At 38.1% G+C, this 24,507-nt stretch overlaps 2 protein-coding genes across 3 annotated transcripts in view; both read right to left on the reverse strand.

Moving 5' to 3' along the window:
* Positions 1 to 598: 598 nt before the first annotated feature.
* The window catches only part of LOC137047958 (4-galactosyl-N-acetylglucosaminide 3-alpha-L-fucosyltransferase 9-like), a 56,109-nt gene continuing 32,200 nt past the window's right edge, over positions 599 to 24,507 (reverse strand). The window contains exon 4 of the mRNA XM_067425899.1: positions 599 to 705. The gene's annotated coding sequence lies outside the window, so the exon portion shown is untranslated. The remainder of the gene's footprint in view (positions 706 to 24,507) is intronic.
* LOC137047960 (4-galactosyl-N-acetylglucosaminide 3-alpha-L-fucosyltransferase 9-like) lies at positions 606 to 15,415 on the reverse strand. Of its 2 annotated transcripts, XM_067425901.1 has the most exons (3): positions 10,778 to 11,359; positions 9,376 to 10,505; positions 606 to 705 (listed from the first exon to the last, which is right to left on the reverse strand). In XM_067425901.1, the coding sequence occupies exon 2, from the start codon at positions 10,500 to 10,502 to the stop codon at positions 9,396 to 9,398; it is 1,107 nt and encodes a 368-aa protein (XP_067282002.1). In that variant the 5' UTR covers positions 10,503 to 10,505; positions 10,778 to 11,359; the 3' UTR covers positions 606 to 705; positions 9,376 to 9,395. The 2 variants fall into 2 exon arrangements, with proteins under 2 accessions (XP_067282002.1, XP_067282003.1); XM_067425902.1 differs by lacking the exons at positions 606 to 705; positions 10,778 to 11,359 and adding an exon at positions 15,364 to 15,415 and having other exon boundaries at positions 9,217 to 10,505.

The raw sequence follows: 24,507 nt of genomic DNA on the forward strand, positions 1-24,507 counted from the left end.
ACGTGGCTTTTTAGATTTTGGAGGGTTAAAATCGTTTTCTCTGCCACGGTTGAGTTGGGCTCTGGACTTTCTGTCACTGGGACCAGCCAGGGAAAAAGGAGGATGTTCATAACCTGAGTTGGTATCATGCTGTCTGAAGCGTGGTGCTTGCACAGGCCTAACATACTCTCAGCTGACTGGATGTTCTTTCCACGGTGTGGTGCAGGAATAGGCTGGTTAGAGCATGATTGCTGTGCAAGAACAACGGATGGAAGGGATTGAACAACAGGCCGTTGTTAATCGACCTAAATCTGCTACGTCTGCCACTTAAGTTGACAGAGCATTTGAGCTCATCTGTACAGACTGAAGCATGTTCGTATTTGCATGGCAGAAATTTCTATTTCTTTGCTTAAGTACACTAAAAAAGGCTGGGTTGACAAACTACCATTTCTGGGTTATTTGTCAACCACGCACTGGGTAAATATTAGACAGAAACACATGCTGGGATGTTTTGGGTCAGTCAAATTGATTATTGAAGGTTTTTCATTTTGAATATTAAAAATGCACTCTAAAATCTCTGTTGTGTGTATATAAGACAGGAACAGTTCATACACAATATTTTTTATTTAATGGCAAGTCAGTCTTTTACCATCATAAAACTCTCAAAAGCATTTAGTAAATGTTTTTTGGGATGTGACAGGAGCTGGAACATCAGCCAATGGGAATCTGTGGGAAGAAAACTTGTATCAGTAGGCTGTCCCAGTTAATTAAATGACAATCTGATTATTTTTTTATTTCACCCATCGCCCATTTGTTTGACGGGAGGTGAAACTTCCTGATGGCGCTGATGTGTCTTTCGGCTAGCTTTCCCAGCAAACGTTAACTGTGACTTAAAGGTGGGGTAGGTAGGACTGATTTTAAACACTTTTGGTTAAATTTGTTTAAATTTTCTTTATATGTCAATACATAATTAAAATGTAAGTACTCTGAAAAGGAGAGTATAAAAATCGTGTGACTCTAGATTTTTTAATCTGCAATAAACATCGCTTATTAATTTCATTCGGGACGAAACAAATGATTGGCGTGGGTGACTGTCACTCTCTCTCACTACCATGGCTACCACCCCTTTCGCTACAGGATCACGTGCCCACGTGCGCGCGCCCGTTTGATTTGGGGAGTTGAAGAAGCAGGAAACCTAGGAAGTGCAAAATAATGGCAGAGAAAGATTCAGAATTCACAGCGCCAGGTTTTGCAGTCAGCCAAGGCAAACGATGCAAAAAAAGGAACACGGTACAAGAAAAGGCAAAGCACAAAAAGTATTTGGATAAACAAAGAAACCAAACGAGAGTAAATATCGGCATGACTTTCCAACGGTGGCGAGAACTGAGGGACCTCAAGGGGCTGAAAAGCAACTCTTTGATGGCTGTATTTCTGCTGGACAGGTAATCTTTCATTTTGATTATACATTTTTTTGGTTTATGTTTTCATGGAACAAGTATCACTAGTAATATGGGTTGTAACTTGAAAAACATGCTTTTATGTATGTTTTTGTCGATGGATACACATGTTGGCTCCTCAGGGATAGGCCTAACGTTACAACAACGCTAATAAAAGAAAAACGGGCAAAACGGTCTCTCTTTGTAAACTGTGTTCAATGCATGCGAGTGCTGCCGTATGACCAGTCATTTCGCCACCCGGGTATATTCGCCAGAAGACGCGAATGAGAACTCTCTGCAGTGTGAAGATCTGTCTCTGCTGCACTCATCCGAGAGCGTGCACACGTCTCACAGCGCGCAAATATTGACTTCTCTTTCAAGTCTTGGGCTTGAACGGACAAACTCAGACAAAAAGTATGTCAACATGTCCATCTTGATGAGTATCCAAGCAGACATAGTCTGAATATGGCTTTAGAGAACTTTACACAGTCGAGAAAGACGACACATATCCCTAGGTCTTAAAGGGGCAGCAACCATTACTCTTTTTAATGTCAAAGAAAAGATAAGGACATCACTCACTGCTTTTAATTGAATGGCTTGTGTAAGTTTATTAAGGATTAATATTTATTTAAACAGGTAAATATGCAGTTATTTTACATTTGATTATTTATTCAATTTCTCTACCTAAAAACTAATGTTAGACCTACCTGAAACAGTATTACTGATGTTATTGGAAATATATATAATTTATAAATATAACTAGCTCGTTACCGAATCAAGCAAAAATATATTAAACTTTATCAGTATTGGTATTCTAGCTTGATAGTGAGTACTAAAAGACATCTTATTTGTTAATATTCATACTGATAAAGTTAGATGTTTTCTTACATGTGATTCTGACAGGATGTCATGACATGCACTGCTCATCTGAGGTAAATAAAGCGTCTTCCAGCTGATTGGTCGGTGAGGCTCGTTCATGTATTTTGGGGGCGTGGCTTTAGAAAGAGCCCAGAACGGAAAAGGTGGAGTGAATGGAAATAATGAGCTGTCTTTTCAACAGTCGTGAGAGGTCTACAGACACTGAATTTGTATACTTTTTCTTTCAGAGTACTTACATTTTAATTATGTATTGATATATAAAGAAAGTTTAAACAAATTTCGAAAAAAAAATTTTTTAACCATTTCCTACCTGCCCTACCTTTAAATGTATACAAAAATTGTGAGACTACAGTCCTCTTTGTACAGTAATAATCGGATAGGAATACAATGTAGTACAATATACAAACCTTAATTTCATTCAGGAATTTCTCCTCAGGATGTTTATTCTCAGAACAGAAAACAGAAAATGTCCACTGACAAATCATGTATCCAGTTTTAACACTTCCCAACATTGGGTTGCATTAAGTAAAAACATTAGCCTGGATGCCAGCTGAATTTAGCCCCACCCACAAAATTTGAGGTTGGGCAATTTGTTGTGGACTTGATTGTGTGGGGTTATTATGCCCGAACAGAACATTTTCGGAGCAATCAAATTGTCAGGGCTGGCTTTATACGATGATTGACAGATAACGCAATGTAATCATTTACGTCACCAAAAAGCGCTTGGGTTGAATTCTTTCTAATCCTAAACGGACAGCTTGTGCATGCACTCACCTAAAGGATTATTAAGAACACCTGTTCAATTTCTCATTAAAGGGGGGGTGAAATGCTGTTTCATGCATACTGAGCTTTTTACACTGTTAAAGACTTGGATTCCCATCCTAAACATAGACAAAGTTTCAAAAACTAATTTTGGACGTTTGATGGAGTATTTCTGTGTCAAAAATACTCCTTCCGGTTTCTCACAAGTTTCGGCGAGTTTTTTTCGAGTATGGGTCTACTTGACGTTAATAAGAGCGGAAGGTCCTTGTATGGGCTGTACGGGCTCTTCTCCCGGTAGGGTGCGCATGCGCGTGACTAGAGCACGCTGTAAACAGTCTCTCAGCTGCAGATCCAGTCGTCCGTGAACACTTATGTGGTGCCGCGCTTCTCTTTATTCCTATGGGTGACGTCGAGCGACTTCAACGCTTCAGCACAGCATTCCGGGAAGGCAGCGCTGCATTTGAACAGATTTGAACGCAGAAATGACGGGAAGCTTCAAAACATCGTTTCAGTTGCGTCTCAAAATGGATTTACACACCACTGCTGTCAGGACTTTACCAAATCATACCAAAGAAGTGTGTTTTTGAATGAGCAGTCCCAGCGCTAAAGCTTCGGTCCTGCTTTGGAAGCAGCCGGTGAGTTAACTTAAACTGCCTCAAATGTCTCTGCTTTTGGCTACGGACGCATGTGTAAACATCAGTAAACGACACGATCGCGTGCTTCGTCATTCAAATGCGCTAACTGTTAACGGTTACTCCATTGTTGTTCTCTGTATAACGTTACAGTATTCTGACGTGCAAAACCGTTTTGCTTGCTACTTCTAAGGTCTAGTCGCATACAATAGTCCATAAACCAAAACATGTCCTCATACACTGCGAGTAAACACACAGAAATGTGGAGAGGCCATTAAATACAGTAACTTACATACCACAGAGACGGACGTCCTGATGTTGCCGTTTCTCCTGTTCAATTTATTTCTCCCTCAGATTTGATTGTGGATCATTATCTGTATTAGCTGAGATAGATGGGTTTCTCCACGCTTGAGGACGTCACCGCTTTGCGCGCTTGTCATTCTTTAGCTCCGCCCACACGATACGCCTCCAGGCGCTCGGTTTTTTCCGGAAAGACTCGGTACAGCCTATATTTCTTTTATAAATATGATAAAACTAAAGACTTTTCGGAGATATGAAGGATGCAATACTACTCTATAGGTACTCAAGATTGACATGAGATTGACTGAAACTGAGTGTTTCACCCCCCCTTTAATGCAATTATCTAATCAACCAATCACATGGCATTTGCATCAATGCATTTGGGGTGTGGTCCATGATGGTAGTTTAACAAACTCAGGGATACAGGTAGGCCTGTCGCGATAGTCGATAAATCAACGATGAAAAAAAAATGAGCTCGATAATTTTTCCGGCCACGATAATTGCCATTTGCATGCTTTTTTGTTTTCCTTTTCGCTCTCGTTGACTGCGCGCGTCTCGTCCGTTTGGTGAGGTGTTTATACTCGACGCGCAGACCGGGTGCGGCGTGATGAGACGTCATTCTCGGCCAGCAGATTCGTCTGGAAATTTGACGTGCACAACAGCAAGCGAAATGGGGTCTCGCGCAGTCTGCGTCAACGTCATTTTTGCCGCACACCCTCGCGCTCGAGCGGACTCGTCGTGTATAAACGAGGCTTAAAGCTACACTGAAGTTTGATAAACGCAAGTTAATTCTTCAGTTTAATCTTTGTGTGCTAAAAAGGCACATAAGTTCCTGTAGAGATAGCAATACACATTCTTCTTTTTTTGCCAAATAAATTAAAAGCATGTCATCAATGTCTTCTCTCTTGCTGTATCAGAATATCACTTTCCTCAGAGATGGTCAAGTTCATTTTTTGGATGATTAGGCTATGATATAACAATTATTTTTAATACTGTATCCTAAATTGTGGATAATTGATATATCGTATGCTGTAGTACATTTCTGGATTAAAAGAAAAAAACAACAAAAACCGTACAGAACGGAAAACCGTGACCCTAAAACCGTGATACGAACCGAACCGTGGGTTTTGTGAACCGTGCCGCCCCTAATATGCTCCTAAAACACAATCATCCGTTGCAGTTTTCATCCATTTTATTTATTGTTTTTGGTACTTATTTAAATGCATTTTTAAACAGACTGAGGGTCCATGCTTTTATTGTTTTTGGTTGTTTTGTTCATTTATTGTGGTTATTTAAAATATTTTCCATTTTTAGTGTTAAAAAGTCTTTAGAAATTAAAGTTTATTGATCTTTGAAAAGGTGTACCTGCATTATTATGCCATTATTATTATTTTAGATGAAAATGATCTCAGAACGACAATATTATCGTTTATCGCAATAATTTCTTGGCCAATTTATCGTCCAGCAAAATTTGTTATTGTGACAGCCAGGCCTAGATACAGGATTAGTTTTGAGTTGACAAAACCAAACAATTGTATTAAGGCTTTGTTGGTCCCATGATGCTGATCATCAGCTTTCTCTGTCAACTCAGGCTTTGATCCTGAGTTCAGGAGTTTAGCTTTGACGTCAGTAGTGAACAGCGCTGTGGACCTAAGATTCACTTCTCACGAGACAAGCAGTGAGATTAATTTCTCTCTTCTGCAGAATATTACATGATTGAAAAATATTAAGAATTAAAAAAAAGATGAAATGATGAGAAATGATGTCTATGAAAGAGGACATCTTAAAGAAAAAATAGTATGCAAATAGTATGCAAGTATAAGTTATGAAGTTAGTTTAGTTTATTTATTGATTTTAAAGCTTATTTGTATGACTATGTAGGCTATTTATATTTATTTTTAATAAAGTGCCTATTATTGATTGATTAAACTAAAATTATAAATGTGTAATTGATTAAGGGTATAATAATTACATAAATTATTTAAAATTCTAAATCATTCAAAATATTATAAATAAGCATTGTTAAAAGCCAGACGCTTTAGTCTTTAAATACCATTTGCATTTACATTGCATTTTATGCATTAAGCAGACGGACTCTGCTCTCTCAAACCCAGGATTGACACAAACTAAGCTTGAACAAATCTGGCTAGCCAGCAAAACCAGCTTCATGGCAGGCCCCTGGTCAAGACAATCTCTTAAACCCCAAACTGAATGTCAGAATGGGAAAGAAAGGTGATTTAAGCAATTTTGAGCATGGCATGGTTGTTGGTGCCAGACAGGCCGGTCTGAGTATTTCACAATCTGCTCAGTTACGGGGATTTTCACGCACAACCATTTCTTGGGTTTACAAAGAATAATGTGAAAAGGGAAAAACATCCAGTATGTGGAAGTCCTGTGGGCAAAAATGCCTTGTTGATGCTAGAGGTCAGAGGAGAATGGGCCGACTGAGTCAAGCTGATAGAAGAGCAACTTTGACTGAAATAACCACTTGTTACAACCGAGGTATGCAGCAAAGCATTTTTGAAGCTACAACAGGCATAACCTAGCCTGGATGCCAGCCGAACTTAGCCCCGCCCACACATTTTTTAGGACGGGCAGTTCGGTCTGGCCTTGCTCCATAGAGGAGTAATTATCCAGAAACTGTTCGGACCAATGAGATCATCAGGGCGGGCTTTAGATGATGACAGACAGATGGTCAACAGTAACGTTAGGGATGGGTACCGAAAACCGGTATTAAACGGCCCCGGGGGTGAATTTTGAAAGACCGTTGTATCGATAAGCTCGGACATTATCGGTTCTGCTGTCGGTACTTTTGAAAATACAGAGAGAGAGAGAGAGAGAGAGAGAGAGAGAGAGAGAGAGCGAAAGAGAGAGACGCACGCAAACGACAGCCGAGGACAGAACTAAACATTCAAACATCGCCTGGTTACACTTTAGATCTGTGATAGTCTGATTTTATTTTAGATTTTGGCTTCCAAAGATTATAATAATAATATTTATGTATAGCGCAACTTAATTCCCTTTGCAGCAGTAGCCTACGCTGCCATTTCTCCCTAAAACTCAAACGTGATGACAGAATCAGCATGATCAGTGATTGTTGTAAAAGACAGTCTAGCTACAGTTGGTAAATTGTGGGACGCGTTTAATAATAAAGAGCGATTAAATGCACAAAAATGTGCGCAAGAAATTGTTACCATGTCGGCGCACGCTCTGAAACAGCCGCAACGAGACGAGCAAATTACACTTTCGGTTTCACACTCGCATCTAAACGATCAAATGTACACAAACATCTATGTCAAAATGACCAGCTTGGAGAGTCTCTTATACACAACACAGTTTGTGTCTAAAATGGACGTAGTTATTATGGATATAGTCCGGAGAAAAATATAGTAAATGTAGTAATTATCAGATCTGCACATCTGTCTTAAAGAGGCAACAGTGTAAATAAACATGCTGACAAATTACTGCAAATTAAACAACAAAATGCAAAGAGAAAATCACTCACAGCTCTTGAAGGAATAAGTTCAGCTTTAATAAGCATTATTTTGGCTATTTATGATAAACTATGCAGTGTTATTTTACATTTGATTACTAGAATTCTTCCTGAAATGAAAGCACTGCATGTGTAGGCTGTGTATTTTTGTTAATTGTGTGTGTGTGTGTGTGTGTGTGTGTGTGTGTGTGTGTGTGTGTGTGTGTGTGTGTGTGTGTGTGTGTGTGTGTATGTGTGTGTATGTATATATAATCTCAAAAAGTATCGATAAGAATGCCGTTAAAGTACCGGACCGATAAGCAGTATCGGTAAGAGTAGTAATACCGTTAAAACCTTAACGATACCCATCCCTAAGTAACGTAATCATGCACGTCAAAGGGGCTTGGATTATATTTGTTAAAATCCTAAACGGAGAGCTTGTTTGTATATGCATTCACCTTCACAATTTCTCTCAGAAATGATGATCATGTTGGGTAAGTACTCTGTGTATCATTAAATTATTTAATTTTTTTACAACACCAGCAAAGATCGTGTATTCCAGCCTGATTTCAGCGCGCGTGCAGACAGGGTTGCCAAGTTTTTACAACAAAACCCGCCAACTACTAGCCCTAAACAATAGCTGCTCGGGGGGTTCTCTGGGGGGAAAATGGCTTTTGGGGGGTAAAATGTGTGTTATTTTGGCAAGGTTGCCTGCTAAAATTCGCACTCATGGGTCTATCTATCACATAATAGTCGCTTCAACCCGCGGACATAGAAAACAACCCACGGGCAAAAAAAACGCGGACTTGGCAACACAGTGCAGTTGAACTATGTTGACATTTGACAAAGCGTCGCTTCGTTGCTCTGGTTGGTTGTAGGTCTGTCCAATTGATGTTTTTCCTGGTTCGGTTGAAACACACCCCATAATCAGAGCCCAATGGAGCAGTTTTAGACTCATATTCTGACTAGAATTGAGTATGACCACGTCAGGCTAGGCTTAACCTTGAGGCGGAAGGGCTACAACAGCAGAAGACCCCACCGGGTACCACTCATCTCCACTACAAATGGAAAAGGAGGCTACAATTTGCGCGAGCTCACCAAAATTGGACAGGGTGGTGTAATGGTGTGGGGGATGATTACTTGGCACACTTTAGGCCCCTTAGTGCAAATTGGGCATCGTTTAAATGCCACGGCCTACCTGAGCATTTTTTCTGACCATGTCCATCCCTTTATGACCACTATGTACCCATCCTCTGATGGCTACTTCCAGCAGGATAATGCACCATGTCACAATGCTTGAATCATTTCAAATTGGTTTCAAATTGGTTTCTTGAACATGACAGTGACATCCCACAAATCTCCATCAACTGCAAGATTCTATCCTATCAATTTGGGCCAACATTTCTAAAGAATGCTTTCAGCACCTTGTTGAATCAATTACACGTAGAATTAAGGCAGTTCTGAAGGCGAAAGGGGGACAAACACAGTATTAGTATGGTGTTCCTAATAATCCTTTAAGTGAGTGTGTGTGTGTGTGTGTGTGTGTGTATATATATATATATATATATATATATATATATATATATATATATATATATAAATGGCGTTGGGAAAACTAGATGAGATTCGCCTGCTATGAGTTAAAAATATATATATAAATACTGCTCCGTTTCTCAGAAACCGATCATTTCGTGCTTTAAATAAAATATCGTGCTTGAAATAAAACAACATCTTTAGGTGTGTTATAAGTGGAATATTTATTACATTCTGCAGATTTTTTATTTACTTTTTTACATTTTTTGTTCTTTGAACCTTTGTAATCCCTGCCCAAACAGAAATAAACAAACATAATTTCTATACATTTATAATGGTTTATAAATATACAATTTGCAATGTATAATTACTCATGACTTACCATTGTCTTAAAATGCCCCTCTAACCCCAGTACCAGCTGTCGAGATCTTTGAACACACTGTAGTGTTTATTCTTTCTAATATGATCACAAATCCGACAGGCATGTGCAGCACCGTATGGTACACCCTTTGAAACAAAATGTTCTCTCCATCTGAAGTATTGCTTGTACTCGTCCTCGTTTTTGTCCAAGCGTTTCAGATGATCGGCCAGTTCTTTTGGGGATGGGAAGTCATCCACATGGATGAAGGCTTTACTTGGTATGAACTGCTCATAGTTCGCTCTTGGTGGACCAAGAACAACAGGAACGGTACCAAGCGCTAGAGGGGTGAACACCTTCTCAGTCATGTAGTCTCTATGAATGGAATTCTCAAACGACAAGTAGAATTTGCACCTGAGCATCAATTTTAAATAATCATCATGACTAATTCGTTTGTTGAAGTGTCTTCCATAGGCTTCCACGTTAATGTGTTTCGCTAACTCAGCAAAGTATGGTGAACGCTTATAGTTTGGAGAATAGTTACTTACTACCCAGCAAACTAATGTATCCTTCTTTGGGATAGTATAATTTTTCTCTTCCTCTGTGGCCTCTAAAATCCAACCGTAAGGTACTGGAACATCTGAATCTTTGCGGTAACTTGAAGTCAGATTAAACAGATCCTTCAGCAGGGGAATTCGACCTGAATTAGTTGGAGACTCCATATTCCACCATATCCACTTCTGGAAAACTGGTCGTGGAAGTTTCGGCATGTTGGATAAATCCCCACGGATATCTCTATGATGAAACATAACTCCGTGTGCTTGGTTAAACAGATTTCTGTCGTCTGTTAAACGACAGCCATGGATATTAAAAGCTGAACTGCACATTTCAAGGCTAAAAGGAACACCAAAAGGCCACATCCAGATCAACAGAATGGTGTCTGGTTCTTCTTTCTCAGCTGTTTCTGCGCTGATGTTATTGATCTGGTTTTTAGCAGCAGGGCATTTGAACAAGTTTATGTTTGAAATTTGAAATCCCGGTGGCATGAGGTAGAACAAATATAATGTAAGACACACCAATAAGAACAGGGAAATTATTATGATCCGAGTTGTTTTGGAAGGAGTTGTTGACATCATGTTACATGTTGACATTCACTATAGGAAAGAAGATAGAGAATGCATTAATAATGGTCTTAAATATGATCAAATTGGCTTTAAATATATAAACGGTCATGTAGATGACCACTGTAGTGTGCAAGTACAATGTTTATTAACAGACAAAAGATTTATTATTAAATATATATTTTACTCTTCCTTATATGCCTTTGAAATGTGATTTTGCATCTTGTCTTCATTGTAACTACAGAATTATCAGACGTGTGCATACTTTTAATATATTTGTACTATATTTGTGGAGCTATTTGTACCATTTAAGGGTCCCGTTCTTTGCGATTCCATCCCATCTTCATCTCCACGTGGTAGAGCAACAAGACCACGCCCCCTATTTTGCGTGTTCTTGTGGGCGGAGGGTTCGTCAACAAACGGTTCTAGTGACGTCATTACATCCCTGCACTTCCTGCTGTAGTCCAAACCGGCCGCTCGCTGTAGGCTTTGAAAGGGAACTTCTGTTAAATAAAATATCTCGCTTGGCATTGAACTTTGAGCTTTATAATTTTACAGGTATTATTTATGCTCTAACAGCAACATTACACACTAACTAAAGATTGAAAGATGGAATTGCGAGGAACGGGACCTTTAAAACTGGGATGAATTTCAAACAGCCCGTAGCTTGTCTATTAAAATATATTAAAAGTCTCCCACCACCGATCATTTACAAATTGTGCAGTTTCACAATGTCAACACAAAGTGGCAGTACTCGATTTTACAGCGCGACTCACAAGCTCACAAAATGTGTTTACTTGAGTACTTGCTGAGCATCTCTCCATCACACAACCACTGCACACTGAGAAGTGTTCGAGTTAGAGGTGTCCTAGCCTAGAAATCTAGACGCACCCTAGCGGCAGCAAATTTAATCTGCTCGCGACTGTTGTCTAGCAACTCTCAATACCCTTCTGAGCTGTATTCCCCTAACTCTTGCCGGGCCAATCACATCGTGTTTAGAGTCGGCGGGCGGGGCCATAATGACGTCGGCCGAGTTGCGTTTGCGTGCTTCTAGTAAACACAGAAACTGGCGAACGGCGGTCTTTCGAATCAGCTTTGACCGCGACTCTGGAAGACTTGGAGTTAAGCTTTTCTCTGAGAAAAGAACAAAGAGCGGCACTGAAGTCATTCTTAAAAGGGGAAGATGTGTTCGGAGTTTAGCCGACCGGATACGGTGAATGTTTAATCTTTCAACAAGCTCTGTTTCACCTTCGTTGCTCTGGTTGGTTGTAGCGCTATCCTATCGTGTGCAGAGGGAGTTTGAAAGACAACCGTTTATCCCGCCCCTCGGATTGAGCTGTCAATGGTGAGTTTCCAGACCAAACATCTTTATGTGAGTCTGGCTTGTCAGGCTAGAGGTGTCCAGTACAAGCTGCAAATCTGTCTGTGATTTAAATGAGTTTAAAGCCAGTTGAAATCAACAACACTAACGTACAAATCAGGAGAAGCATCCAGTTAGAATACTTTTAACAATTCACCATCATTTATCTTGGATTTACTGTGGTAACACTACTGTATTTTGTCTGAAATGTAGGTTTATATATAATTTTAGGTTTTTATTTTAATTTTATTTTTTATGTAAAAATGTATTAAATGAGTGATAAAGACCAAATTACACACTAGTTTTATCAGTTAGCAGTTTTGTGCATAAATGTGTTTAAAGACTAAATATCATAAAGCGATTCTAGTGTGGTTACCTGTGGTGATCTAAATAGAGTAGGCTACGTGTTAAATAAGAGTTCTAACTCGGTAATACAATTTCACCCTTTAAAATGAGGTTGTTAAAAGTTTTACAGATATTGTTTTCATATCAAATTTACATCCGTGTCCTAGCTCAAGCTTTTGTCAAATCGGTCATGTTTCCAAGAAACATTTTGGTGAGGTAGTTGTGATGGTAACTGAGCAATGTTTACATTTGAATGTACTGTATTTATGAAATGTAAAGTGACCTTGAGCTACAGAAAGGCGCTATATAAATAAATCTTCTTCTTCTTCTTCTTCTATTAAATAGAGCCTCTTCAGAAAAAATATTGATTGCATAGGCTTTCAATTAATGATAATGATTGCTTCCTCATGGTAACGAAAATGGTTAATTAGCATTATTGTCAACTGAACTCGAGAAAATAATGTTTGTAACTTAAAAGGTTTCATTAAAACAATAAATTAGAATGTTTAACTTGCAGCCATCTACTTAGGTTAGCAAGCACTGCAACACAAGCATTCTGTTTTCAGTTCATTTGGTTTTAGAAAGTTTTTAGGTCAGAATTCTCGTTCTTGGGTAACATCTGACAAAACCTGACTGACAGACAAATTCTACAGTTCAGAAGTCAAGCCGTTTAGTTTGAAACTGTTGTTGAAAGAAACCCCGTTAAGGTTACCGCTTCCTTGTCCAACTGGTTTTTCTTGGGGCTTGCTGATTTGAATTAATAGAATTAACATATGAAAATGTTGTCATCATTTCCTCACCTTCAGTTAGTTCCACACCTGTATGAATTTCTTTCTTCTGCTGAACTCAAAATAAGACATGCATTTTGAAGATTATGGGTAACCAAACAGTTGAAGGACCCTATTGACTTATCTAATCCATGACTACCAACTGTCTGGTTATACAGACATTTTTCAAAATATCTTTTTTGTTTATTTTTCAGTAGAGTAAAGAAATGCATACAGGTTTGGAACAAAATGAGGGTGAGTGAAAGTTAGTTTTGGGGGTAAACTACAATTTTAAGCTGGCTCAAAAGGTTTGGTGAATCTTTCCCTTTTCACTAATTAGTACTAGCTAAAGTGAGTGGTGGTGGTGAGCAGTAGGACCGCCTACTCACCTGTCAATCATGCACTTCAACAAGGGGTTTAAACTTAGACAGTTATGCCTGACTTTAAAAAAATATTTTATTTTAAGTCCACTCACATGCAAAAATACAGATGGAAACGTTTCACGTTTAAAAATGTTTTGTTTTTTTCTTGTCAGAAAAAAAAATCATTTTTATACTTAACAGTTGTCAGAATTATCTTGCTTGGGTAACATCTGAAAAAACCTGATTGACAGAAAAAATACATTTTAGAAGCCATGAGGTTCAGGTTTAGTTTGAAACTATTGTTGAAAGAAGCTCAGGTTAACGCTTCCCTTTCAAACCGGTTTATTCTCACATTTTTACCTTATGAATCATATTACACAACACTACATCCTCACAAATGATCACGAGAAGTATTTAGAGACTGAAGCCACAATTAAAAATATATAAAGGTCTGTGCATTATGCTAGAAAATGACAACAATTAGAAAAAACTGAAGAAGCAGATTTTAAAATATGATGCAATAAGATTTATTGTTTAAAATGAGGGTTAAAAGTTTCACCCATTTTAAAAGCCAGGAGTGTCTATGTTGATTGTTAATGAGATGAACTACACCCATCTTTATTCTGCTAGGACTATGAGCGGAACGGATTTGATACATCCATGAAAAATGACCCTGAGACCAGTTGGCTAAAAAAGTGAGACAATCTTCTGTAAAATAAATCTGCAGCTCGTTTTTGTGTTACACCGTACATTGTCACACTAAAGGACACAAATTGTGGTCGTTTGAATTAAAGAAAGTGAGGGGTATTACATTAAAATAATTTTATTTAACTTTGAATGAGTGAGAATTTTTTTTTCAACAAAATGAACGATGACTCCTTGACAGAGCAAATATATTTAAAACTTTAACATCCCCTAAATTATTTTAAGCAATGAATTTGTTTGTTAAAGAAGAGACAACTTTTAATTTAGTTAAATCATCAACCGTAACATTTTTTAAAAATTATATGGCTGCTCTTTTTAAGGCACAATTTTCTTTTCTATTTCATTTGCGATCTCCTCTCTTCAGTTATCTCTCTATACTCCCGCTTTCTTTCCCTCACACCCATTTCTTAAATGTCACTTATTTTCATGACATTTCATAGCAGTAAAATAATTTAATGTAATTATTACATTTAATAATACTGGAAATGTTCAAAAAAGAATAAAAAGGAGTTGAAAAAATCGTATTTGATTATTTCAAATGCTTTTTAAAGACCTCATATGTAACATCATATGTCAAATGTATTGTCCTCATATGTAACATCTTTGTCACACCACTATTCATTACAAGCTACACTGTCAGTAACAGGACCCTGAATGCATTACACTTCATGGGGTCCTTTAACTAATCAAACTTGTCTGTGGAATTGCCCTATTTAAAATCAGGATATGATTTCACACCAGAGGACGTGGTTTTCTGTAACAAAATGTATCAAAGTCCTGCTTTTAGTAATATGCAGATTTAAAAAAAAAAAAAAAAAACATTACCATATAATAGACACTTATAAAATTATTCCTGAGGTATTAATTAACATTTTTATGCTTTTCTTTTTAATTTATAAAAGTTGAATTGTAATGAACCATGCGTGAGACAGTCACACCATAGGACAATTTTTAAATTTGGCTCAAAAGTTTTAAAAATCAAATATCACAACAGTTTTTATAACAACAGGTCCATGTAAGACAAAGAAATGTTTAACCATTTACTGCATTTTAAATTATGACAATAGTAATTATATTAATTTTTATCTTGTGTGACAGTGAAATGCCATCATGTCAACAACACATGTAAAGATTTTTTATTAAAATATCTAATTCAGGACAGTAGCCTACTTAATAATTAAAAAAACATGCATTTTGTACAATCTCTTATTTAGTTAAAATAATTAACATTTTCACAGATTCTGCGAGAGGTTTACATACTAACATACATAGTATTTGATAATGGTTTGAGGTTTTATTGTTTACTTAATTTTTTGTTTCAAAATGTTTTATGTAGCCTAAATTGAACTTACCTGTATTAGAAGAGAAGAGCAACTCAAAATGACAGCTTGATGATCAGCCGGGTACTTTTAGAGAACTGCAGAACCGGTCAGGTGAGATGAAAATGACGCTTTATACAAATACTGGGTAGGTTAGTCTTTTCTGTCATAACAAATAGTTGAAAGGTTTACTATGCCTTGCTGGGCGGAGCTGAGAGCCACAAGAACACAAATCTCTACAGAGTATTCAAAAAGCAAACCTGCACGTGTTCATTGTTATTCTGATAAGGCATATTATAATTATCATAACAATGTAATTTAGGGGTGCACCGATCCGACTTTTTCAGTCCCGATACCGAAACTGATGTCTGGGCTTTGTGTATCTGTCGATACCCGATACCGATTCAATACTATTGTTAAATTAATAATCTGTGTACCTTCCACCTTATACCTTCCTTGAAGAGACTAAAGGCACCAGACTTTACGAACTAAACATAATAAGACAAAATAACAGATATATGCAAAGTGTTGAGGTTTTAATTTATTTAAAAAAACAATTGTGCATTCAAATCTGAAATAGAATGTAATCAAACTTCTTTAAATAAATAAAGTGTAGCAGTGGAAACAAAACAGTGTATTGGTCAAACATACAATAGTAATCTGACAGTTACCGAAGATTTCCATTGTAAATATGTAAAAAAAAAAAATCTTGCGTTATATAACAATTGTGCATTCAAATCAAATATATAATTTAGGGCTCAACATTAAGCATGCTCATGTGCTTCTCCTTCGAATAAGTAAATCGGTCATTCACTTGTTCGAGTAAAAAATGTGCTTGTCCGGAAAAAAGTTACGATTTGTGTGTGTTGTAAATATAATTTATTCTGAAGCAATATTCTCAGTGTTCAATCAGCTTTGACATATTTTAAATTTGCATATTTGTGATATTTTACCTTTATAAAGGGCATTTCCCCTAATCTTATTAAATATAAGCTATGCTTCAGGTTTCATATTATATTCTTAAATTTGATCTATGCATTAAATTAAAATAAGACACTATAGGGATGTTACCAATAAAATTAAATTATTTACCCAGAAAAATTACTTCTGCATTAAATAATGTTATGAGATTTATATTTTTGAATAAACAAAATAAATGTTGAAAAATATAGGAAACTAAACCACCAGTAGGTGGCAGTAGGTGAGTCTTAATGAGTGAGTCATTGAGTCATTAATTCAAACGATTCATTCAAACAACTGATTCCTTTAAAAAATGAGGCAGTCGTTTACGTACGGGTTATTGAATCTTTAATTCAACCGATTGATTCAAACAATGAATCATTTAGAACACAATATTGCATCTAAAATGTAAGTAACTAATGTTAATTAATTGGTTATGGAGCTGTCATAGGAAATCAGTGACATTTTCAATCGTGATGGTATTCAGGAAAACAGCACATTTGGTTGTGTGATGTTTTTAACTGTATCATATGTTATAAAGATGAAAACGTAACATTTTGAATGTTTACCGCAATTACTATGTGTGAGTGGCGCTTTTTGGATTTCTCCTCAAGATGCGCGTCAAAAGCGTGTTGTGACCGTCAGTTAATTACATTAGCCTTTATCCATATCCACTATCAGTCCCCACTTACACTAAATTAATTGTTTGCATCATGCAAAGTTAGTTGCTGGGCTGTATTGTGGCTGTATTGTCCACTCCTTTAGTTTTGCTGAGCTGCAGGAGTTCAGCGTGCTCCTTAACATGGTGTTTAGATTAAATTGGGTAGTATTGCAGAATGTCAACAAACGAACTAGTTGGCGTGGCAAGCGTAAAATATCTCTGTACAGTGCACACCGGACTCCGCTCGCTCCATGTTGCTTCGAGTATGCGACACACGTGAAGCTGACGAATGATGTAGGTTTTGCTGCGACAAAAAAACGAACACCTGGATCGGCCTGTGGATCTGTTCATTTTTCCGGTCCCCGATCCAGCTTTGTCGTCAGTATCGCGGCCGATATCCGATCCTAATATCGGATCGGTGCACCTGTCCCCTTTTTCCTGCCTAAAAAGCCCTGACCCATCGAGGCATGGACTCCACTAGATCCCTGAAGGTGTGCTTTGGTATCTGGCACCAATATGTTAGCAGCAGATCCTTTATCTTTATCATACTAAGTCCCATGGATTGGACAGATACTCGATTGGATTGAGATCTGGGGAATTTGGAGGACAAATCAACACCTCAAACCACGGCTTCACAGGGCTTATTACTTTTATAAAAAGGTTACTACACAATACAAATATTAAAGCCAAAATATATGTATCAGTGCAACTTGTAAAATCACTAAATCTTTCCTTCCGCTGGTAAAAATAGTTCCTGACTATGAACAACAACAGAAGGTATTATGCCATATAGATTGCTGCGAAGAGAGAGTGTAGCACAGTAGCAAAGACTTTTATATTGAAAGGACTGGGACAACGGGAACAAGACATGCTTTGACTAGCCTCAGTGTTAGGACATGAGAGAACCCCTTTACTGATAAGATATTGCGGGCATTCACATTGATTTTTATTATTATTTCTGTTTCATTAAGTCTGAATGTAGTTAGTACACTTAAAGGTGCACTATGCCACTTTCCGTCCACTGGTGGCGCCTATTCAGAACAAAGGCGTAGTTTGATGACGCCAAGTGTGAGCGCAGCATCTTGGGATATGTGGTCTTCACCTCACAGCCGGTGGAAAATAGGACTTGGGCAGAAATCATGTTCATGGATGCGGTTATTAATGTTACTGTAGTGTAAAGAAGAGCAGGGCAGAGTGTTGTGGAACTGAGCACGGCCACTGGAGCGATTTGTTACACAAACACACGGCTCGCGAGTACCGGGACTTTTATTATGACAGGACGGGACACAGTCGCTGGGCACGTGCACTTCCGCTTTTTCTGGTCATGATTATAGGGTAAAGCAGCTCTGTTTATCATATTAGATACATTTAAGTGTGTTTAAAATGATGTTATGACGTTCCTCTGTGCGTTCGCTTGGCGCTGCTGTGACATGTTCACACTGCTAAGAGTAAAGCGCTTCTGCAGAATAAAACCGAGGGTAACGCAGATATGACACGATTGACAGGCGACTCTCTCAAACGCTATGCTGAAACGTCCCAGTCCTTAGTAAAAATAGCAATTTTCTCACAATTTACAAATAGTTGGAAACATTTGGGATATTGTAAGTACTCAACTGAACAAAATATATAACACTGGCCTGGTGTATTTTGGATATTTTACTGCAAAAATACTACATAGTGCACCTTTAAGACGGGCAATCTCTCTCACACAATAATGCAGTAAGCTTTAATGAACAATATCAGTTACCTTGCTAAGGGTGTTGTGGAGTAATACACAGAGCTGTTGGGTGAAGCAGTCAGCCGTTTTTTATCATAAAACACAGCTACTGACCAATCAGAAGTAAGGAATGGAACTAACCATTTTATAAAGAATAATACAAATGTTATAATGTTTAAATTGTTTAAAATAACACTTCAAAAATTACAGATTTTTTCATTTCAATGAAATGAAATGAATAGTACATTTTAGTTTGATAATAGTTTTTAGTTTATTTAATATTTTGTATTTATTTTGTGGATTTCATGGTACTACTTACATTTATGCAGTAGTTATTATCCATTTATTCACTTTTTAAGCACAGGCAGACTTAAGTTTGATCTCTTTTCAAAGACTTGACAGATTCTTATTTATTTTTTTAAATACGTCTATTATTTTATTATTTATTAGTTTATAATGGACAATTTTTTTTTACAATTCGTATTTATTTTCATATGAAATATTTATTTATTTAAAAATCACATTTTACTGCAAGAAAATCAAAGCCATAAATCATAAAGTTTTGTTGCAGCTTGATGTCTCAATTCACTTTCAGTAAGATTTATTTTGTGCGCAGAACCAAACGTTTCTACTAGATTAAATTTATTTCCCATTTATTTCCAATGCGGCCATTTATTTATTTATTTTTTAAAAATTCAAGGGAGTTTAGTAGTTTGTGGAACACTAAAGAAGATTCACTTACTTAATGACTTTATTTTTCCTCGAAGACGAACACGATTTGAAGAACTGATCTCTGTTGCATCCTTAATACATCAAAGTCCTTACAAATGACACAGACGTTGTTTGAGCTTGTGTTTTTCTTCAGCTTTATTTCAACAGGTGCGGACAGGCTTTAATTATGCATGGAATGGTGAAAATGACAATCCCCCCCTCTCACTCTCACTCTCTCTCTCTCTCTCTCTCTCTCTCTCTCTCTCTCTCTCTCGCTCTCTCTCTCTCTCTCTCTCTCTCTCATTTATCAAAAGTGCGTGCACCAAATTTCCAGCGTACACCTTGCGTACACCCAAACCCACGGTGACTTTGAGATTTATCAATATGGACTTTGGCGTACGGCATGCTCAAATCCTACGCCAGCTCAGGAGGTGGTGTGCGCACGTTTGAGTTAGTGTGAAAATGCGCAGAAAAACTATTCCTAACACCACAAAAGGCACTGACAAAGATATGCTATATTATGACCCACTGTAAAAACAACAACAACAACATAGTAATTATAAACTTCAGTGTTTATTTTTGTCTAATGGACTTCAATGTTTAATTTGTGTGATACCAAGCATTTGATTTGTAGGCATGTGTATTCCTCCAGTTGCGAGCCTGTGCACTTTACCTGACGGTTCAGGGTTAGGCCCGGCAGCTGCACACAGATTGGGACTGAAAATAATTCAGACTGACAAAATAATAAAAATGACATTCTTCTTCTTTTAAATAATAATAATAAAATAAATAATAACAACATTCTTCTTCTAAAAAACAATAAGCGTCATTAATAATAAAAAATCATAATAATAAGGGCCCCACTTTATATTAGATGGCCTTAAGTACGATGTACTTAAATAAAAAAATAAGTACAATGTACTTACTGTGTTCAAATTGTATTGCAAAGCACTTTTGCTGATATTGAGGTGGATACGGGTAGAGTTAGGGGCAGGTGTGGTGGTGTGGGTCAGTTTAGGGTAGGGTTAGGTGTAAGGGAAGTGCCCACTGTGTAATTACAAATGTAACTACAGAAATTAATTACAGACGTAATTACATGCAGGCATTTTTTTAAATGTAAGTACAATATAAAAACATATATGTACACAATAAGTGCATCGTATCAAATGATTAATTACAATGTTAGTACATAGTAGTTAAGGCCACCTAATATAAAGTGGGTCCATAATAAGAAGAATCTTACAAATTGTCATGTAGTTATTAATGTGAATAAATGGTACTCCACATCACATCATCATCATATCCTATACCCCAATACATGCGCCGTGATACAAAATTAAATGCTAATTGTTTCAAAACATAATGCATTGATAATTTCTCATCCAAACAGCTATTTAATCGCACTCTTTAAACTCTCAAATAAAACAATTTTGTTTTTCCCACTTCCCTGGTGATGGTCTCGATGGACGCGTCTCAATCATCTCACTAGTTCAGTAGTCAGAGCACTTATCAGGGAGTCAGCCCATTGACTTATGCCCTAATCAGTGCCCTGACTAGTGGACTAGTGAGATGATTGAGGCACGCCCGATCTCCACATCGGAGAAGTTTCGCTTCTTTGCTGTCTTCCGTGTGTCCATGGTGTAAAATTAGGGCGTGGGGGAGGCAGAGACTTGAGTATATATAGGGGCATGTCATCCTAATGACGATCGTTTTCAGCCACGGCATTTATCAAGGGCAGGTATTGCGTACACCTGGATTGCAGAGGTGCGCACAGCTTCATAAATCAGGTGGTGAGAGGAGTGTAAGCATAATCTTACGCCAACATATACGACCGTTTCTACGCAAGATTGATAAATGAGGGCCAATGTGAGTAATGGGTCCTGCACACTGTGCGATTTTTCAAAATCCTTTGTGAATGTCCCTTGTCAGACTGTACGAACATGATCCCCGATTTAAGCCATGTCACACTGTAAGATCTCAGTTGGCATTAATGTCAGACTGCACGATAGTGAAGGCGCGTTAAAAACAGACGCGCACAAGAAAACGCGTCCGGAGTTTTATATCATCAATGAATGATGCGTTCGGTGACACTGAGCTGCATTACACGCGGGACTGAAATGCTGGCTACAAAGAAATCTCTAGCTCTCGTTTTGGCCAGCATTAAGAGCATCACTGATGACAATAGAAGAGACACTGAATGCCCTGGAGACCCGTCTCTTCCTGATGCTCTCAATGCTTGTTATGCTTGCTTTGGGGTCTTTACACCAGATCAGTCACCTAGCACTAGACTCACTATACCACCTGGTGAGCAGCCAGTGTAACCACAGAGGAGGTTAGGAGGGTCCTACAGAGAGTCAAGTCATGGAAATCTGCAGGCCCAGATAACATTCCAGGTTGGGTCCTGAAAGTCCGTCATTCCTGTGCCTAAGATAACTACAGTGTCATGCTAACTTGGAAATTCAAAGAGCATTTCACGTTAAAGAAAGAGAAGGGAGAACAATATACAGTGGGTACGGAAAGTATTCAGACCCCCTTGTAGTTTTCAGTCTTTTATATTACAGCCGGTTTCTAAAATCATTCAGTTCATTTTTTTCTCATTAATGTACACATAGCACCCTGTATTGACAGAAAAACACAGAATTGTTGACATTTCTGCAGATTTGTTAAAAAAGAAAAACTGAAATATCACATGGTCCAAAGTATTCAGACCCTTTGATCAGTATTTAGTAGAAGCCCCCTTTTGATCTAATACAACTAGGGATGGCTCAATACCACAATTTTGGCTTCGGTACGGTACCACAATCTAATACCAAAGATAATAGATTGTAAGGGTGGATCGCCTACAGTGGTTCTGACTGCAGGGTTGCCGAACGACTAAAGAAACGTTATCAGCGTGATGGTAGAAAACTGTACATTTCTTGTCTATAACCACCCACTGCAACTTATACCAACGACGGAAATAAGCGCAGTTACAATAGCAAAATATGTGGGAGAGCGTTGCTTTAATGTGACTATATTGTATTGCAATAGGTAGCACTTCAAAGTCAATACCAAACCAAAACTAGTTAGCAAATCATTTATAATTGAAAGAATTTAATGAAAAAATCTGGTTATGGTTACACTTAAAATAGTTACAAAATAGATGAATGAGATGATAAAACTTATACCATTAATCGTACCCAGCATGTGTAGAATGTTACCTGAGAGATAGAGAGATAGAAAGAGAGAAAGAGAGAGCAAAGAGAAGAGCCAAAGAAGGCCCTAGAAGAGACAGCCAGAGAAAAAGACAGCGTCCGAGGAAAAAGACCCCCAGAGAAAAAGACCCCGAGCAAAAGTTGCAATCTTCTTTTATCCATCCCGTGACCATGTGACTGAAACCCTGAGACATTCAAACCGACCAATCAGACCAAACTTCCCCCACTGTACTACAGGTGTGGCACCATTTGGCCTACAGGCCCTCAACATCTCTTTGTCTTTAGGAATCCCAAACAGCCCCACTGATAAGAGAGAGGGGGGTGAAACACAGTAAAACAAATGTCTTTGTTCAAAGAAAAATATAAAATATCTTTGTAAAATAGGTTTGAGGATCCTTTGCCATTCCTCCTTGAAGATCCTCTCCTCTCCAGTTCTGTAGGTAAACGTTGGTGGACAGCCATTTTCAGCAATATCATCCAACTGCGGCCGGTGACGGTTTCCGTTTTCGCAGACTGGAACTCCCCCTTCCTCTTCTTCTTCTTCACCTCTTCTGCTGAACTACTAGCTGTCAATATCCTGATTAACATGTTCAACATTCGCCGTTAGTTCGTTTTTCTCAAACAGAAGCTTCAAAATAAATTATTCAAAATAGCATCTATAAACATGACATCATGACTTTGCATAAACATACACGTCACTTTCTAAAGCCAAGTAGCGTGTTATCTGTACACATTTTGAGCTATCCGTGTGTATGTCTACGCTGAATTGAACCATTATGTGTGTGTGTGATTCTGCATATATGTCTACGCCGAAATGAACCATTATGTGTGTGTGTGTGTCCACAATGTAAATGGATTAATAATTTTTTTATTTTAAAACGCAGAATGTTTCTTGTGGTGGCTAGGTTTAGGGATCAGGGTTGGGTGTAGGCAATCGTTATTGTGATTGACATGGCCAAATTAAATGTTTATAATTGGTTGCAGGGCATTTCCGCTGAACTGGTTTGGGGAGGAAAAATCACGCATATATGACATCATACCCATGTGCCTTGAGAAACTCATCGCGATTGGTCAATGAGACGGTACCAGGTTGCATGATGGGAACGGCCAAGCTGCAGCTGGACCCTTTTTATTTTCAGGTTTCTCCAGAGATGCTCAATTGGGTTTAAGTAAGAGCTCTGGCTGGGCCGTTCAAGAACAATCACGGAGTTGTTGTGAAGCCACTCCTTTGTTATTGTAGCTGTGTGCTTAGGGTCATTGTCTAGTTGGAAGGTGAACCTTCGGCCCAGTCTGAGATCTTGAGCACTCTGGAGAAGGTTTTCATCCAGGATATCCCTGTACTTGGCTGCATTCATCTTTCCCTTGATTGCAACAAGTCATCCTGTCCCTGAAGCTGAAAAACACCCCCACAACATGATGCTGCCACCACCATGCTTCACTGTTGATACTGTATTGGACAGGTGATGAGCAGTGCCTGGTTTTCTCCACACATACCGCTTAGAATTCAGGCCAAAAAGTTCTACAGGTCCTTCTCAAAAAATGTGCATATGTGATAAAAGTTCATTATTTTCCATAATGTAATGATAAAAATTAAACCTTCATCTAAAAAAAATAGCATATTTCATCTGACCAATAAAAGAAAAGTGTTTTTAATACAAAAAAAAGTCAACCTTCAAATAATTATGTTCAGTTATGCACTCAATACTTGGTCGGGAATCCTTTTGCAGAAATGACTGCTTCAGTGCGGCGTGGCATGGAGGCGATCAGCCTGTGGCACTGCTGAGGTGTTATGGAGGCCCAGGATGCTTCGATAGCGGCCTTAAGCTCATCCAGAGTGTTGGGTCTTGCATCTCTAAACTTTCTCTTCACAATATCCCACAGATTCTCTATGGGGTTCAGGTCAGGAGAGTTGGCAGGCCAATTGAGCACAGTAA

This window comes from Pseudorasbora parva, chromosome 19, assembly GCF_024679245.1.
Source record: "Pseudorasbora parva isolate DD20220531a chromosome 19, ASM2467924v1, whole genome shotgun sequence".
NCBI classification, from domain to species: domain Eukaryota; kingdom Metazoa; phylum Chordata; class Actinopteri; order Cypriniformes; family Gobionidae; genus Pseudorasbora; species Pseudorasbora parva.